An 18,232-nucleotide genomic window follows, 5' to 3' on the forward strand; every position below is an offset into this window, starting at 1 on the left:
TTACTGATTTGGGATGTTCAATAGAGCATTGTTTTTCCCCTTAGGCAACGCATTTAATTTTCACACTGGAAAATAATTTCCACCAGTCACTAGGAGAGAACTGATCCCCTTGGCTGACAGAGGTCTGCTCTACACATACCTTCTATAAACAAATATGATTAACAGTAAACACATAAACACATGGCTTGTGTTCAACAAGATAATTTTGGGCATGATCTTTAAAAAGGCTTTGGTCAATAAATTTGGTGAACAATAGGTTAAACAAAGTAAAATCCATACTCTAACCAGAAGACTTTGGCAAGTCTTGCCTTTGCTCAGGTTCATATTACACCTCCTAGAGCAAGGTTCCTCCAGTGAGGTGGGAAATGCTGACCCAGAATATGATCATGTACATGAAACTTCAAAACTCTGATAAAAATCAAAACTCTTTGTTTTTTTCTGATTACATCTGGCCCAATCTGCTCATCTCAACACCTCCATGAAAAAAAAAAAAATTTAATGGACAAATTTTCAAATTGTCCATTAAAGAATCAGTCATGATTATGGGGCTGTGGCTCAGCAATAAAGTGCTTGCCTCGAACGTGCAAGACCCTGGGTTCGATCCTCAGAACCACATAAAAATATGACTAAAATAAAGGCATTGTGGCCAACTACAACTAAATATTAAATATTAAATAAAATTTAAAAAAGAATCGGTCACATTTCAGAAGAAACATACTTCTCTGTTGCATCATAATATTTTACTGATGTCCAAAGAATTATAAAGAAATGAAAGCTCACTATTAACTTTTCTTAAATAAATCTTAAATCAGAAAATAAGAATTTGTATACAATACATTATATTTCTAACAGAAATGATAAGACAGATGACTGAGCTGGAATACAGGGAAAAAATAAAATTACCTCTTCACTTGTTTCTGTCTTAATTTTCGAGTCTTTTTCTTGACCTGAGCTGGGAATGGTGGAGCTGCTGCACTGACTCATTTTATTGTCCATTCCTTCCACCTGGGGCTGGGGTTCTTTAGAGAGCGCATCACTAGGATCATCCCTGTCCAGCAGGTATCTAAGGAGTGCATTGTTCTCCTTCTTCTTAGGACTCAGCTGCTCCTGCTTGACATTTCCTTCACCACAAGTAGTAGTACTGCTGGTATCTTTGCCAGTGGCTTCTGCAGTAATCTTAGCTACCTCAGCTGGTGAATTCCCGTTCTGCAGCAACTTGTGCAAAATACGGTGTTTCTCTTGCAACAGTGACCCATGCATATTGGATGTGGAGGACACTCCTCCTGATGTTGAGGAGGAGACTCCAGAGGGGCTGGTGACACTAACAGAAGAGTCTTTACAACTTGAATCCAAAGGGGAGTTGGTCAAGGAAGAATGACCTCGGTCATCAGAAGAGCAGGTCAGTAACTGCAGTAACTTTTTATGACCTTTGCTTTCCAAAGGACCCCGTTGATTCTCTGACCCTTCACCACTGCTCTCCTTACTTTCTTTGTCATTGAGGTGATCTCTGCTATTTGACTGACACATTGAGCTCTCTACCGGATTTTGATCACAGTACAAACCTAGGGGACTCTTGGAATCTTGACTGGTCACTTTACTTGGTTGCGTTATATTCATATTGGGCGAGTTATCCAATTTGGGGCCTGGTGAAGACAGAGTAGATAAAAGGGAGGTGCCCACACCCTCACTGATGGCTTGCAGGGCACTGAGAGAGCTGCTAGAAAAGTTGTGGCTCCCAGTGCTGCCAGAAGACCCCATGGGAGAGTGCACACCTGGATTTGTTGGAGAAAAAACAAGAGGTGCTATCAGACTAAAACAAAAGGCTACGTCAAGGTTTCTATTATAAAACTAATTTGCTGTATAAGAATTGAAGTGGTATAGAAAGAAAAAAGAAAATGTTGAGATGGATACCTGCAACAGGAGAAAACTGGTGTGACGCCATCTTCGGGCTCCCACGATTTCGAGGAGAAATCATGATGCTCTGCTGGTTGGAGCCAAGACCTGGACTGCCATGTGGGGGGCTACCCATATTGAGCCCATAGTTATTATTCTGGTAGGAAGATGGTGACTGCACGCCTGGCCCAGGGGTCAATGAGGCTATGTTACCGGAAGCCCCATACCTCGTTCCACTTATCTGCCCTGTGGCGCTGGGGTCTGTCAAGCCGTAAGCCCTGCTGCTCAGCATCTGTAATCCTTGGTTTGGTGACATATTCATGCCTCCTACTGAACTGTTGCATCCAGCTACAGGAGGTCTAATGCCTTGTCCCACAGGATTTGGGTTTGGTCTATACCCATTCTGTTCTCTGCAAAGAAACAGAATATCATAAACTTTTACTAAAAAGTACAGGCATGCATTGAAGCCCAAGATTTAGGGGAAGTAAAGTGTCCAGGAACATAACTTCTTTTAGGCACCACTCTATAGCTGGTGACAAATCCAATTTAGACACTGGTCACAAATTAACCTAGTAATATATTTTTTAATAAGCCAAAGAATCTAAATAAATGATAGCACCATACCACTGTGAGGAAGCAACAGCTTTGTTAATTGCAACCTCAGAGGCTTTACTAGAGTTGCTACATATTCAGAGTTTACCTGGAAATACTTGCAAACTGCTCAAGATAATAGTAAATGAACAACACAGGAAGGTTAACAATATCAGTAGTCATTATCCTTTATTCTTAAAATGTACCTTCCAATTTTAAATTCATTTCTTAAAAGCAATGTAATATATTATCTTAGAAATGAAAGGTAATCAGCGGAGCACGGTGGCACACGATTATAATCCCAGCGGCTCAGGAGACTGTGACAGGAGAATTGCAAGTTCAAACCCAGCCTCAGAAATTGCAAAATGCTAAGCAACTCAGTGAGACCCTGTCTCTAAACAAACTACAAAATAGGGCTGAGGATGTGGCTCAGTGCTCAAGTGCCCCTGGTACCCAAAAAAAGAGAGGAAAAAAAAAAAGAAAATAACCAGAGGTAATCGGGTTTTATGTGCTTTTATGCATCAGCCTTCCCACCCTACTTCTGACTAGGAAGTATTTAATTAGTAAACAAATACTCATTTTTAGAATGGGATACTACACATATGTATAATGTGTCAAAATACATTCTACTGTATGTATACCTAAAAAGAATAAAAATAACAAATGTTTTAAATACTCATTTTTACATAAAATATAACCCTAAAGGAAATAGAATCTACGAATCTAACTCACCTCACCAAATTCAACAGCCTGCCTGCTTTTTCTCTCATTAAATTTCTACTCTTCTTACAGTAATAATAAAGCATACTGAAAACATGGTTGCATTTAACATGCAAATACACGGTAATTCATCATTACCTCTGAAGAAAGTGGGTTGAGACAAAGCCATGACGGTCATTTGTCACAGGATTCCGAAAGAGCTTGCTTTTTGTTTGTGCAGTCACTATAGTTCCATCAGCCAACGAGAATCTATACACTGGGGTTTCCGCGTGGCCATGAATATAAGCTGTAGGAAAAATATACTATTACTACTAACTACAGTTGGCAAAACAAGTACACATAAGGAGAAGAGAGGAAGGAATTATATATCTCAATGCAAAGGGTTTTAAACCAGTGAAAGAGGTTTTTTCCAGGTTAACCTCTGTGTATGTAACAACTCTAGTAAAATTATCAACAAAATCTAAGTATGTTCAAGGATCACTTCTCTCCCCCACGCCCACAAGATGACCGCCATGGTGCATGTGTAGTGCTTTACATATACCCAACATAATGACGAGACCAAGAATCAGCGCCAAATGTCTTTACCTTCTTGATAGTGACGTTTCTGGGACCATGACTGGCCATCATTAAGACTGAAAAATCTCTGGATACACCTTCGGATTATATCTTCAAAACCAGGCCTCATGGAGGATCTCAGTGAATTTGTGTCTATATTGACCACCTTCCCTATTATACAAAAAATAAAGTTTTAAATCCCACCCACAAGTATTTACCACTGCCTAGCCATTGATTAGCACTAAAGAATGAAATACAAGATCTTTACTTTCTCTGGTCCAAGTTTCTGTTATGCATCTTTTCTCCTTAAGAGTATGGTCCTACAGGATACTCTCACATCGATCTACACATTCTGCTGTGGGGTATGATAATATATTTGTCTTGATCCTGTTCCTGATGCAAAACTCCTAAAATCCTTGAATTTCTTACTAAGAGTCTTATGAACATTTTAATGATTCATAAGGAGTCTCTCTGATCATCTGCATCTATTCTAATAAGGTGATTTAGTATAGTACTCCTAGATAGCCTTGGATTGAGGCTGGTCACTAACAGGACAAAGTGATTACAGGACTGGAAATTTCAACCACTTCCACTGATTCCACAAGGGAGGTGGGGTGTGTTCTAAAAACAAAAGATTTAAGGAGCTTCCAGTTTGGCAAATACATCAAGGTAAGGGGAAGATGGTAAGTGTCTGGAGAGGGTATGGAAGCTCTCAGGGAGAATAAACTTTAATAAATCTGCAGAACAATGAAGTTGCATTTAAACAATTCAAACTAATTACACCCAGGATGTCCAGAGCAAAAAATGGGTGATCAACTTCCATGACATGGATCTTGGTCAAGAAAAAAAATGTGTTCCATGGTCAAAAATTGGGAGACTATGATTGAACCTCATGTTGATGTCAAGACTACCTATACCTGCCTATCTATTCTGTGCAGGTTTTACTAAAAAATGCAATAATCAGAACAAGGAGACCTCTTACATTCACCACTGTATGACTACAAATCCTAAAAATGTGGAAATCATGACTAAAGAGGTACAAATACTTGTAAGAAGTAGTTAATAAGTTGATTCTAAACTGTTCTATTGATTCATTCTCTCTGTATGTATAATAGAAAACATGCTGAAGAAAACCAAGTTTAAACTGAGAAAACTCACAGAAATTCATAGCGAAAAGTAGTTCTGGGAAAACTACTAGAGGGAAGAAAGGTACTAATGCAAAATGAGCTAACAAAGATAAAACCAGCAGTCCAAGAGTATGGGAACCAAACCAAGGCCTTGAGCATGCTAGGCTCTACCACTGAACTATACTCCCTATTCTTAAAATTCAGAGTTTTAATGGTGACTAAAAAATCTTGTGCTTGCTCTGGCAGCACCTGTATTAAAGGTGAAACAACACGGAGAAGATTAGGATGGCCCCTGTGTGAGGATTACATTCAGATTTGTGAAGCATTCCATATTTTTAAAAAATCTTATTAGTGCAAAGTGATGGGGGAGACACGACTCTGAAGAAAGATCAAATACATTACAGGAAACAGTAAATAATTGTGCCTTGTGTACACAAAATGTGAAAGATCTGTCCTCAAACACTTCCTCTGAGCTTAGCCCTGAGGCACACATCAAACATAAAATAGAAGCTCAGAAAGAGTTTACTGAATGAAACACATCAGGGACAGAGGAGAAAATATCTCTATAGGTAAGAAAAAAAAATTGTTGAGCACCAACAAACCTGCTGTAAAACAGAATAACTGGAAGGCACCAATTATAAATTTGCAAAGATGACTCTCAGTTCTAAATAATATTATCCAGACAAAAGGACTTGATTTTATTATTTGGTGATTTCTAATTTTTATAATAAACGTATTTTGCTTTTATAATAAAAGAAAGCACTAGATAATTTTTTAAAGATGCTACTAAGTTATTTAGAGAGAAAATTAAATGTGCCAAATCCTAAGAAGTGTAGAGAAAGGCCCACTCTAAAATAACACAAAAATGCCTGTTACCATATTTATTAGAAGGTAAGTAAATACAGAGAAATTTTTCCAATATAAATTAATATCCATTGATGTAAACAAATTGACAATTCAAAACACAAATTTCATTTTTGCTACTTCTTTCACTTGTGATAATCAATACCAAGCATCCTCAAGACAACTGGGCATGACATAAGGAGATCAAGTGACTGTAAAAATAACTAAATTTATAAAATATGATATGTGCATTACATGTGTGTACATAGATATATGATACACACACACACACCTATAATAGCCAGAGCTATGCTTTGTTTAAACTACTCCACTTGATTAAATCATTTATTGAGGGTTCACAATCGGTGTATAAAATCAGTGTTACACAAAGTCAAAACTATAGACTTTTAAGTCAAGCAGACACAGTGCAAATTCTCTTATTAGCCATGATCTTGGACAATAACCCAAACATATCACCTATTTCACCAGACTTCCATTTTCAATCTCTGAGATGATGCAGGTATGACAAACACTTCACATCATTCTTAGAGGTTAAATGGTCACAAGAGCAACCCTGAAGATGAACATAAGTAATATTTCTACCATGTTTAAGTTCCCCAATGTACCTTCTCAACAGTAATGTCTTTTAACTCTCAATTCCCACATTCAAAAAAATGGCAGACCAAGACTGCAACTCAACCAGGCACAGTGGATTCAACCTGTAATCTCAGCACCTCTAGAGGCCAAGGCAGAAGGATTTCAAACTCAAGGATAGCCTCAGCAACTTAGTGAAGCCCTAAACAAATTAGCAAGACCCTGCCTTAAAATAAAAAATAAAATGGACTAAGGATTTAGCTCAGTGATGAAGTGTCCCTAAGTTCAATCCTCAGTACCCACACACACACACACACACACACACAAATTGCAGCTCATTTTGATGCCAATAATTATATAATAACTCTCATTAAATTACCTGTACTTTTGAAAACTTCTTTCTTTTAATACATAATTTTGAAGTTAAAGAAATACTAACTTATGGAATAAAATGCTATTTGGAGCTGGGCACAGTGGTGCACACCAGTAATCTCAGTGGCTCAGGAGGATTGCGCATTCAAAGCCAGCCTCAGCAACATGGAAGCACTAAGCAACTCAGTGAGACCCGCTCTCTAAATAAAATACAAAATAGGGCTTGGAGAAAAAGCCAGATGCCCCTACTTGTGCTTTTTAATTTTTTTGCTTGGGGGATTTTAAGTGACAAACAGATTCAACACAAATGCCAAGAGTGTTAGTGAAATTAATTCCCTTAGGTCTATGTAAGAAACACAGGATATAATATACTTAAAACATCCATCACGGGGCTGCGGTTGTGGCTCAGTGGTAGAGCACCTGCCTCACATGTGTGAGGCACTGGGTTCAATCCTCAGCACCATATAAAATAAGTAAATAAAAATATTTTGTCTATCTACAACTAAAAAAAATTTTTTAATTCATCACAGAGGATATAAGCATTAAAATGATAATGTATACTAAGTTAACTTTTTAACAATTTCCAAAATGAAAACATACAAAACACACACACACGCACACACGCACACACACACACACACACAGTTTTACCTGAAAGATCATGTCTAGTAATAAAGCTCTCAGGATTTGACTGAAATACTCTTTCTCCTGTAGTAATGCGACGAGCCACACAGATCATACAGGACTGCAAATCTACAATCAAAAATATGATCAAATAAGGATTCTATTTATTTTGGGACATATCTATTGCAGGTGAACAAGGACATGAACTACAGTATGAAGTTATTTACAGCAATGGAAGCCATATGCTCCAAGTTTGCTGCTGTGTTTCATAAATATCATAAATCTGATTGCTCTTACCTTCCCCCTCCTCCATCATAGCTCGTGGCTGAGACAAGGCAAAGCACTGCATTGTTTCATATCTCTGGCGCATTTCAGGACTGGTATTCATGTCTTCCAGAATATCGTGTGTTGTTTTCATCAACATACGGCAATTAAATGTATGGCTTTTTTGTCTCTGGGTTTCACTTGTCCAGGAAACTCCATTAACTTTGGAAAATAAGTGGAAATAACTTTTTAAAAATCTAAAAACTCAATCCAAGAGTATCATCAAGAATTCATGCTACGGGTAGCAGAGTGCTTACCTAGCATGCACAAGACCCTGGATTCAAAATGGAAAGGAAAGGGGCTAGGGTGCAGCTCAGTTGTAGAGCACTTGCCTAGCGTGTGTGAAGTACAGGGTTCAATCCTCAACACCACATAGAAGAATAAATTTAAAAAATAAAATCACTAAATAAAAAATAACTAAAAATATTTTTTTAAAAAGGAAGGAGGGAATGGAATGGAAGGAAGGGGAGAAAGGAGGAAAACAAGAGAAAAACACAAAAGAAAGAAAAAAGGGATTCAAGTGATAAACCAGGCATGATGGTGCAGACCTATAATCCCAGCTACTCTGGAGGATTCACTTGAGCCCACCAGGTTAAGGCCAACCAAAGCAACACAGCAAGACTCTGTCTCCCCCCAAAAAAATTCAACTATGTTTTCTCATTACATATATTTTCAATGATAATGCCTATGCTAACATTTTAGAATGGTAATATAAAAAACATTTGAATAATTTCAACTTCAACAGAAATATCACTGTATATTTTTAATGTTTATTTTTTAATTGTAATCAGACACAATACCTTTATTTCATTTATTTATTTTTTTGTATGTGGTGCTGAGGATTGAACCCAGGACCTTGCACGTGCTAGGCAAGTGCTCTATTGCTGAGCCACAATCCCAGCCCCTCACTGTATATTTTGACCCCATGAAATTTACTGAGACCATATCTAAAAATTTAATTAACCACTTACCTCTAATCCCTACATTTCTAAAAAGTATATTCAATTTTCTTAGAAATCATTTTTTTTAATTGTTTAAATATTTAGAAACTCACATTAAGAGCCTACCTGTAGATCTTGGTAAGTTTTTAAGAAAATCCTTTCTATCTTCTTCATGCAAAATATTATACACACTTGTGTTAACCAAGTCCTCCTGTTTATATTGCAGGTATTGTGTGACATTTTCTGACACAAATACAATGTTTCCATCTCGATTCACCACAAACAGGAAACCATCCAATGCCTAAAATGGGATGTTAATATCTATTAATACCTATTAATTAATATGTTAATACCTATTATAGACCAAACTGTATCCCCTCAAAATTCATATGCTGAAGTCCTTGCCCTCAGTGTGACTGTTTTGAGATAAGGCTTTTAAGGGGGGGGGGGTAATTAAGAATAAAGAGGTCATAAGGGTGGGATCCTAATCCCATATGACTGGTGTCCTTATAAGGAGAGAGGAAGAAAATACCAAGGATACACACAAAAAGAAAAGATCACATGAAGACACAGTGACAAACAAAGGAGAGAAGACTTAGGAGAAACCCATCCTGCTAACACCTTTATCTTGGACTTCCAGCATCCAAAACTGCAAGAATAAATTTCAGCTGTTTAAGCCTCCCAGTCTGTGATCTTCTGTTTTGGTAGCCTTACAAGACTAAGACAGCCTTATTACTAAGTAGAACTTGCAAAGATTTGCGGGGGAGGGGAGGGGAACAATAACTACAAACAAGCATAAGCCACCATTTCTATTAACATTAACAACATTACTACAGGACTTATGAAGAGTAAAAACAATTTGGGAGGAAAAAAGATAAGTAGTATCCACATAAATCTCAATTAATGTATAACCTATTTTTTCTTTAAGAACTGCATTTTCAAAGGAGCTTTTAAAAGAGAAAATCATCCTTTGTTCCTTCCTCTCTTCCATTTGATATCAAACCATACCACAGAAACTAACATATTATTCCTTAATAAAAACTTACAGAGAGGAAACAAAAACTTGAGCAGATAAAAAGCAGTTGAAACAAACTAGCTGAAAACAAGATGACAAGTAAACTTGATGAAGGGATCAGCCCCTGCCTTGAAGTAAAGCACTCTGTGTTAAGAGAGTAATCAGATCTAAGACAACTACTTAAAAAACAGCGCATATTTTAAATGTTATAAATTTATCAAGAATATGGAACCTGAAGACTGGGGGTGTCAACTCCGTTTTAAAGCATTTGCCCAGCAGGCATGAGGCCCTGGGTTCAATCCCCAGTGGTACCAAAAAAAAAAAAAGTGAAAAATGAAAAATAAAAACTGTATGCCATATGATCAAATACGCAAAAATGCACAAGACTAAACTAAAATACATGCAGATATTGCCTCTATAAAATACTTTGTGAAATTACGGTTACCATTTCTCTCCTACTTCTGTGTGTGTGTGTGTGTGTGTGTGTGTGTGTGTGTGTGTGTTTTATATCAGTTTGCAACTCCATTTTTATTTAGGGGACAGGACCTCCTGAGCTATGTTACATTGTAATTTTTACTATTATATTCTGAACATTGATTTCTGTTCTCACAGAAAGAAATGTTTTCTACATGTTCTCATTTCCTAACCAAAATTTTCTTTTTATCTTTTTTACTTTATGTTATAACCAAAGTGCAATATATTTTATATTTACCTGAAGTAAAAGTGGTCCTAGAGAGTCTTTATCAATAACACCTTGTCCTGTAGAAGACACATCCGCTTTCTGAACATCATCATCACTAGAAATAGCTTTTCCTGGAAAGACAGAAGGGAGCACTATGCATAGCACAGATATCAGCTGTGGATTAAATCTACCTTCAAACGGTTCTCAGAAAACACATGCACACGTGCACACAGAGGCATGCCCACATTTTATATAATATATATATATATATATATATACACACACACACACACACACATACACACACACACACACACACACACAATATACAGAATATTTCCTGATAAGAAAATGCCACAATTTAAAATATTAAACTTCATATTTACTCAGGAAAGCAGAAGATACCTAAATTGTCTTCCACTAGTACTAGCTGTTGGCTTCCTGAAATGACGATAACTTTTTTTTTTAATTAGTTGTAGATGGACACAATACCTTTATTTATTTTTGTGTGGTGCTGAGGATCAAACCCAGTGCCTTACTAATGCTAGGCGACTGCTCTACCCCTGAGCCACAACCCAAACCCCTATGCAGTTAACTTTTAACAGCGACGCTGGCCTTCCAATTCTCTGTTAACTATTTCCTAAAAAAAGCTAAGTAACTCACTTGTCCTTTATCTACTCTCTAGCCTCAATCATTTGTAGTGCCCCCCCTAAAAAAGCAGCAACACAGCAATACAGGGGCTGGGGCTTGCAAAAGGCCCCGAGTTCTGTCCTCTGAACCCACCCATACACAAAAATCAACACAGCACAAACTCCTTCCAAAGACTTTAGAGTTTTTCTTACTTTGTATTACCTTGCTCTTTTATTTGACGTATCTGTCTTACTGTTTCCTTTAAAATTGCACATTTATCTGGTTTGACGTTGAAATTGTCAATATCACTAAGATTTGCAGATATCAGTTCAGCCAATTCTTCAATATATTTACTCTCCTGCTCTCGTCTCCACTTTTCACCACTGCATGTAAGACTAAGAAGAGAGGAGAAAAGCCATGTCACACCTGCCACAAGAGCTATAAGCAGAGACAACCCCCACACACCATTACTTTCATGTGTAAAGGAACTAAACTCAGCCAACAGGAACTATGAAAACATTGTTAATGGAGAAGTAGCACAACACAGTAGAATTTCATGCAAAGCTAAATTCAATTGCACCTTTTTATTAGCCAGGTGGCCTTGGGAAGAGCAAGCCTCAGTTCCCTCACCTGGAAGGCAGGAACAATCTCTACCTTGTAGAGGTAAATAACTAACAAATAATAACAAAAACAGGCACTTATTATTAACAATGAAGCTTTATGAATTACAGATTTTTTTATTTTTTCAACTATTACTTTAAAGTTAACATTAGCTTTGGCAAATATTTTAAAAATTACAGAGCAGCACTACACAGATTACAGCATTTTAGTTCTGATTTTGTTAAGCTTCTAATTTCATTCAGGAAAAAGAAAGTAATGTAACCTTTAAATGCCAAAATATAAAACTTACAACATATTCTTAAAGGATACCAAAGATTCTTACTTATAATACAGTCACCTATTCCTAACTCCTATACCGTCCAGCCAGAAATTCTTTTTAAAGTAACAGACTATTAAAATAATATTCTGCCTTCTGTCTGAATCAGTGATTCCTCTGATGTGAATCTTTGATTATTTCATATCATAAAGATGTCCACCTCGTCTTCACTGCACTTGATATAAAGCAAAATCACATTTAAGAAAAAAAAATTAATCTAATGAGAGAATGTAAATAACAAAGTTGAAATGGTAACCTTAAACTAAACAAAACAGAGGGGAGAAGGGAAGGGCTGTGGCGAAACATCTGGAAATAAATCACCTACCCCTGTCCTGGAGTATCACATGGCAATTTGCGTTTTCGTGAGTCACTGGCCAGTGGATCCAAATTTTCTCCTAACCCACTCATCCTGATTATACATTAGTGACTAAGAAAGAATGACGACAAATAAAAGCATTATAAAATATCCATTTCTCCATGAAAATGTCATTATAATTGCATGCTATCATTCAGAAATACTTTCTCAATATTCTTTATCATAAATCAGTATAATTAAAAACCTCAAAATTCATCTTTCACATTAATTATGCAGAACATCCAATCTCAAGACAGAAATGTTTCAGGCCCTGTTTAAAATGTGCATATTAAATACTTCAGAGTATAAGGCATTTTATTCATATTTAGTAGCACAAGACTGCCAACCCTAATATTGATAAAATTCTGTATTTTATTTATACCCCAGTGGAAAGCACAAATAGTTCTTATCTTGTGATTTGATAAGAACTCTTCAAATGATAAACCTAAATTATTCAGCCTATTTTGGCATTTTTCCTTCAAATCATTTCATTAATATTTATCATCTAATGTGTTTTTCTTCTATTAAATTAGAATAAGCCTGGACTATATAAACAACATTGTAAAACTCCCCTACATTGTGCTTAGTAAGAAGTAGGAAAACAGTAAAACCATGGGGCGGGGAAAATGTTTTGACACTAAACCACACAGTAACAATTATTTTAATACTGACTGAAAACTCTACTAAAACATATTTTTCTAAGGTAAAGATAAAAAGTATTTTTATTGACAAAGAACAATGAATTTTTAACACTCAGTGGATTATAATTTAAGATATATACTAAGTCTTCATTTACTAAGAATTTCATGTATACTAAACTCATTTATAATAGGATAAGCACTGTTCTTTAATTCCAAGTCCTCAAGTGCAGGGTGCACACCTGGTACCTCAGGAGGCTGAGGCACAAATTTCATATCAGCCTCAATGACTTAGACTATCTCAAAATAAAAAAGACTAGGGATGTACCTCAGTACCTAGGTTCAATTTTAGGTTTTAAAAAAAAAAAAAAAAGAATTCCATGTCACCAATAAAGTTCAAACCTCCTAATTTTTTTTTTTTTTTTTTAAATGTTAGGATGTATCCGGCATTCAGTTGGATCCACAAGACATATCCTGACTAACATGCATGTCCACTAGGTGGCAAAATACTATCAGTAAAGGAAGACAAAAAATGCAGGAAAAAGATGCCAATCAAACCTAAAATATGTAGCTTTAAAAACAACCCTAATCACGATTACTCAGGAATTCTAGACTATAGCATTATTTTACATATTCACTTTGTATAAATTAAATATAGACTAAATTCCACACTCTAATTTTGGTAGTAAAATGTAAAAGCTGACAAGTATTTTAAAGATATGCTGGGGTGTTTTTTCTCCCTGACATAAATCTAAGTCAAGAAGAGAAATAAAATAACCTTAATTAATCGTATTCCCCCCAAAAAATGTGGCTCAATATGATTTTTAAAGCATACTCAAAACACACAATCTCAGGAGTACTGTATTTTCAAAACTATCCATGTCAAAATAAAAGGTCATTGTCACAAGATACTCTATATAAACTACCCAGATTAAAAGAATCTAAAGAGAAACGACCATTAAATATAATATTTGATCCTAGAATGGATCCTGTACTGTAGGGAAAAAATTCTAAAATATACATAACTGAGTTGACAAATTACAATGTGGACAATAAGTAAAGGTATTCTATCAATATTAAATTTACTGATGTTGACATATGAACTATGGTTATTGAAGAGTATCAATATTCTTATATTTAGGCTCAAGAGGCCCATTATGTATGCAAATGGCCTTCAGGTGGTGGAGGAGGTATTATAAGTAAAAACCAGGAAGGGGAAGAAGGAGTGGAAGGGATTAGATCGAAAAATTGGCACTGGGTCAATCTTGGGGGTAGGGGAGAGAAATTACAAAGCCACTGCATTTTTCTTTTCCTTGTAACTTTGTTACTGGGAAATAAGCGAAATTGAAAGCAAAAGTTTTAAAGTATGTTCAGATTTGATTTTCTACTTTTCATATTTAAAAAGAGCAGTGATTCCTAAGTACAAAAATAGATTGATCTAGCTACATATCAATTGGGTTTTCATCTGGGTCATTCAAAAGTTATCTTTAAATTGAATGGCAAACCATCCAATGAGTAATGACATCTCTTTATTTTAAAATACAATTTAGTCTACATTCTATACAGTATTTTCCTACTCTGGTGACAAACATAAGCTAAATCTCAAAAACTGGGTGGAAAAAACTATTCAGTGATCAGTAACATTAACTTGAAAACTAATCTATATTTTCAATATTATGCCTTATACTTTGCTATGAAATATAAGCTGAATCCTCAGTATAGTGTAATGTGCCTAGCATATAATAAGTGTTCAATGAATGCATTGAATAAATACTGAATAAACATTCAACCTACCATATTTCAGAATTTCTTTCACTTTGATCTTAAAATAATTCAATGCAATCCTATTACTTTAAACTTAATTTTCAAAAGAGAATTTACACCAGGATAATCTCAATATGGAATTATCATATTATCAGTCAAAACCAGAAATGCACATGTCATTGGTGCTAAGTCGATGTTTAAATGCATATTGAGAAACCTAGAAATGTCTACTATGTCTGTAGATACAAAAGGCTCTTTCTCTTGACCTTGGGAGATAAACAAGCTACAAGATACACATAACCCTGTGCAGTCTGTGCTACCAACTTATTCTCACCGAGTTCAACAACGCCTAGGAACACAGGTAATTATCTAGAAAGGTGCTAATACAAAATCCTGGTAAAACATGGTAAAGATGTATACCCAAACATGGACAGTATAATTATTTAAGACACATTATATTTCTCCTATTTCATTCTTTTAGGAACAGATTTGACAAAGTTTTTTAAGACATAGACAAATCTTGGTACGCTCAGCGTTCAGTTATATAGAACCACAATGTCCAAGAGGGAATGACACACTACTGTACAGCAAAATTCAAAGTAGAGCAAATCTCCAAAATCATTAAACTAAAGAAAATGGCCAACATGAGAAAGAAAGTATTTCTTCCCCCCCCCAAAAAAAATAATAATAACTTTAATATATTCAATAACTAATTCCGGAGGACAAATGACTGACACTTTTATGTCCAGTTCTCTACTTGATCTTAGTTATAAACAAACAAAAATTATAAATAAGCATTTGTTTTACTTGCCAGGCATGTCTACTTCTAAGAGAGTACACCTTCTAACTTGATAGAAAATCCTTTTTTAAAGTAAAAAGGTAAGCGCCCAGCATACAAACACTAAGTCTCGTCCATTTTCAGTCAGTAGTCAAGAAAGGAATGACAGAGAGAGCGTAGCATGTACCAGAACCCTGAAGTTCTAAAGGTTAAGAATTGCAGATCGTAACCAGATAGCTTACATTCTTATTTTACATCTTAAATTAGTTTGGAGGATACATGAAATTGGAACACTTCATCTTCAAAGGAGAAATAATATAACACAAGAATTTCACAGCATACTTGATTATAAGACTAGACTTTCAACAGGGCATGAAGGTGTATGCCTAGAATCCCAGCTATTTGGGGGACTGAGGCAGGAGGAATACAAGTGTAAGGCCAGTTTGGCAACTTACCGAGATTCTGTCTCAAAAATTAAAAGGGTCAGAGTGCAGCTCAATGGAACAGCACCTGCCTAGCATGTTTGAGGCCCTATGTTCAACCCCAGTATCACAGAAAGAAAAAAAGATTAAGGCTTACACAGTTGAACAGAAATAATACAACACAGACTTGCCTGTGTAATATACATAAATATTATTTTGAAGTTTACAATGAAGAGATTCCCCCAATATACTGTTAAAATGGAAAGTTGCCACTAATGTACTTCCAGATAGACCACAATCAAATCACAAAGATCTTTTTAAGCCCTTGACTCTACAGTATAGAAAAGAACTAGAGTAGAGAACTTTTCATTGAATCAGAATCAAAAACAAACTCAGTCTTTCAATGTGAACAGATCCTTAAGCCATTCTCACCATTATTTTGTCTGAAACACTTCTACTGAAGAGTCCTGTGCTATACTAATCAAGTGCACTAATGCAACAATACACACTTGAAGCTAGGATTACATTTAAGATATTTTATGTAATTACTTTAAATATAGAATAGTAATTTAGAGTATCTTTCAATGCTATAAAAATTCAATCTCATCTGTTTGCTATATTATTCAAAAAAACCAGAAGCATATCCATGATAAAATTTAAAATGACTAAGAATCTTCAACTAGGTAGAATTCTTCACTAGTCAGATGGACAGTAAGTACTCCTTATCCAAAAGAAAAAGATCTTCATCAACAATACCAATGTCCACTCTGAATTTTTTACTCAGTAAAAAGTTATTTTGGGAACCTAAGAAAAGTGATGCAGCACCAAAAGAGTAAGAGATGGGCTATCCAGTAAATCCAAATTGGCAAAGAGACCAACTAAATATTATGCTTTACCTAAGTTAATAAAAAGAAGGAAGGCGATCATTTCTGTGGCTTCATGGTGTTAAGCATCTCACATGATAACATGTGCCTTGGAGGGCCATTATGAGTAACATTCATTTTACAGAGAAGGAAATGGCTAAATAACTTTTCACAAGATGCCACAGGGATGTTGGATGGCAGAGCGCTAGGACTGCAGTATTTTTTTCAGACTTGTTTTTTGTCTTTGCAGGTATGGGAACTGAACTCAGGGCCTTGTTCTTCTATACAAGGGCTCTACTATTGACCTACATATATCCCCAATCCTTTTATCAGACTTCATTACCAACAAAATGTTATCAAATGTTTCTGGGGCATTTTATTCCCCACCACTTATTTAATTATACCACTGAATCATACTGTCTCTAACCAGTTTGCCACAAATTTCTTAGCTCGTCAATAAGAACATTGAAAAACTATAACATGCACAATTTAGGGACATGCAGCATAAGGGTCAGAGGCCAGCTCAGCAGTCACTAATGCTGCTATTCTCTCCATCCCCTTAACCTAACCCTAATCATTGCTCCCCAAGTCACTGGGTAAACTGAGCTCTGTGGTAGTCTAACATTATCCACAACCCCTATTTCCAGTGGCTACACAAGAAAATTTGAGATCAGACAAGCAAAAACTATACCCAAAAATAGCCTGTCAAGTATTGTTGTTCTGGGTTTGTAAAATTAAATGCTGGGGCCAAGAACTGTTGACTATTCCATGAGTAATTTAGTTTATCCATCGGATTTGCCTGACTTATATAAGGTATGATTAAGTACACTAATTAGGGAGAGTTTCTGGGTGTCTCCTGAGAATCACAGTGACTTAAGGAAATTTCCAAACAACAGCTGTGGGTTTGAATTGATTTACTGAAAACTGCTTGAAATGCTATGAAAAGTTTGAGAATGCTCAAGTCAATTGGGGGGAGGGGGGCAGGGAGCACTCCTGGGAAGAATTTGAGACATTCATTCATTCATAAAGGTTCTACCCAAAATTCAAGTTTCTAATTGGCACTCCTTCTCAGACAATTCAATAGGCAACACTAGGTAATCTAAGGGCTTAATCCTGCAAGATTATTTCTTCCAAAATATCAAATGTGGACTTTTCTTCCCAGTCTGTTGACTATACTAAAAAATGTTTACAGTTTCAAGAAAACTGGCACTGTGAAGGGAAGAACCAAAGATAAATATATAATAAATATATTTAGTAAATATATTTATTATATATTTATATATAAATAATAAATATACCCCACACATGCTTAAGGGGCAGAGGGAGACAAGAAGGACATAAATCCATAAACATGGAGCCATTATGCAAGATTCCTCATCAATTGGATGATATGTTCAAAGAAGCTCCTTTTAACCCTGGTAAGAAGGATAAAAGTCATGAAGAGACCAGCAGGAGGGTAAAGGGAGGCAAAGTTTCAGATAAAAACAATCTGCAGTCGAGTACAGTGGCGGTGGTGCACACCTGTAATCCTAGCAGTTTGGGAGGCTGAGACAGGAGGATCATG

General features: G+C 36.0%; 1 protein-coding gene, 1 non-coding gene and 1 pseudogene across 8 annotated transcripts in view; 2 read left to right on the plus strand and 1 right to left on the minus strand.

The window, feature by feature from the left end:
• Positions 1–18,232, minus strand: part of Ncoa3 (nuclear receptor coactivator 3) — a 126,147-nt gene that overhangs the window by 20,258 nt on the left and 87,657 nt on the right. For all 7 annotated transcript variants that reach the window (XM_077109201.1, XM_077109199.1, XM_077109202.1 and 4 more), the window contains 10 exons: positions 12,174–12,275; positions 11,134–11,306; positions 10,312–10,412; positions 8,711–8,885; positions 7,617–7,805; positions 7,347–7,448; positions 3,790–3,930; positions 3,343–3,490; positions 1,912–2,303; positions 904–1,772 (listed from right to left, as the gene is read on the minus strand). In XM_077109201.1, coding sequence (XP_076965316.1) covers positions 904–1,772; positions 1,912–2,303; positions 3,343–3,490; positions 3,790–3,930; positions 7,347–7,448; positions 7,617–7,805; positions 8,711–8,885; positions 10,312–10,412; positions 11,134–11,306; positions 12,174–12,256 — 2,373 coding nt within the window. In that variant the 5' untranslated portion in view covers positions 12,257–12,275. The remainder of the gene's footprint in view (positions 1–903; positions 1,773–1,911; positions 2,304–3,342; positions 3,491–3,789; positions 3,931–7,346; positions 7,449–7,616; positions 7,806–8,710; positions 8,886–10,311; positions 10,413–11,133; positions 11,307–12,173; positions 12,276–18,232) is intronic.
• On the plus strand, positions 4,491–4,985 carry LOC143641496 (40S ribosomal protein S3a pseudogene; annotated as a pseudogene).
• On the plus strand, positions 5,117–5,223 carry LOC143396002 (U6 spliceosomal RNA). The gene has a single exon (XR_013090903.2). It is a non-coding gene; the product is annotated as a U6 spliceosomal RNA (small nuclear RNA).

Source organism: Callospermophilus lateralis, chromosome 3, assembly GCF_048772815.1.
Source record: "Callospermophilus lateralis isolate mCalLat2 chromosome 3, mCalLat2.hap1, whole genome shotgun sequence".
Lineage (NCBI taxonomy): Eukaryota > Metazoa > Chordata > Mammalia > Rodentia > Sciuridae > Callospermophilus > Callospermophilus lateralis.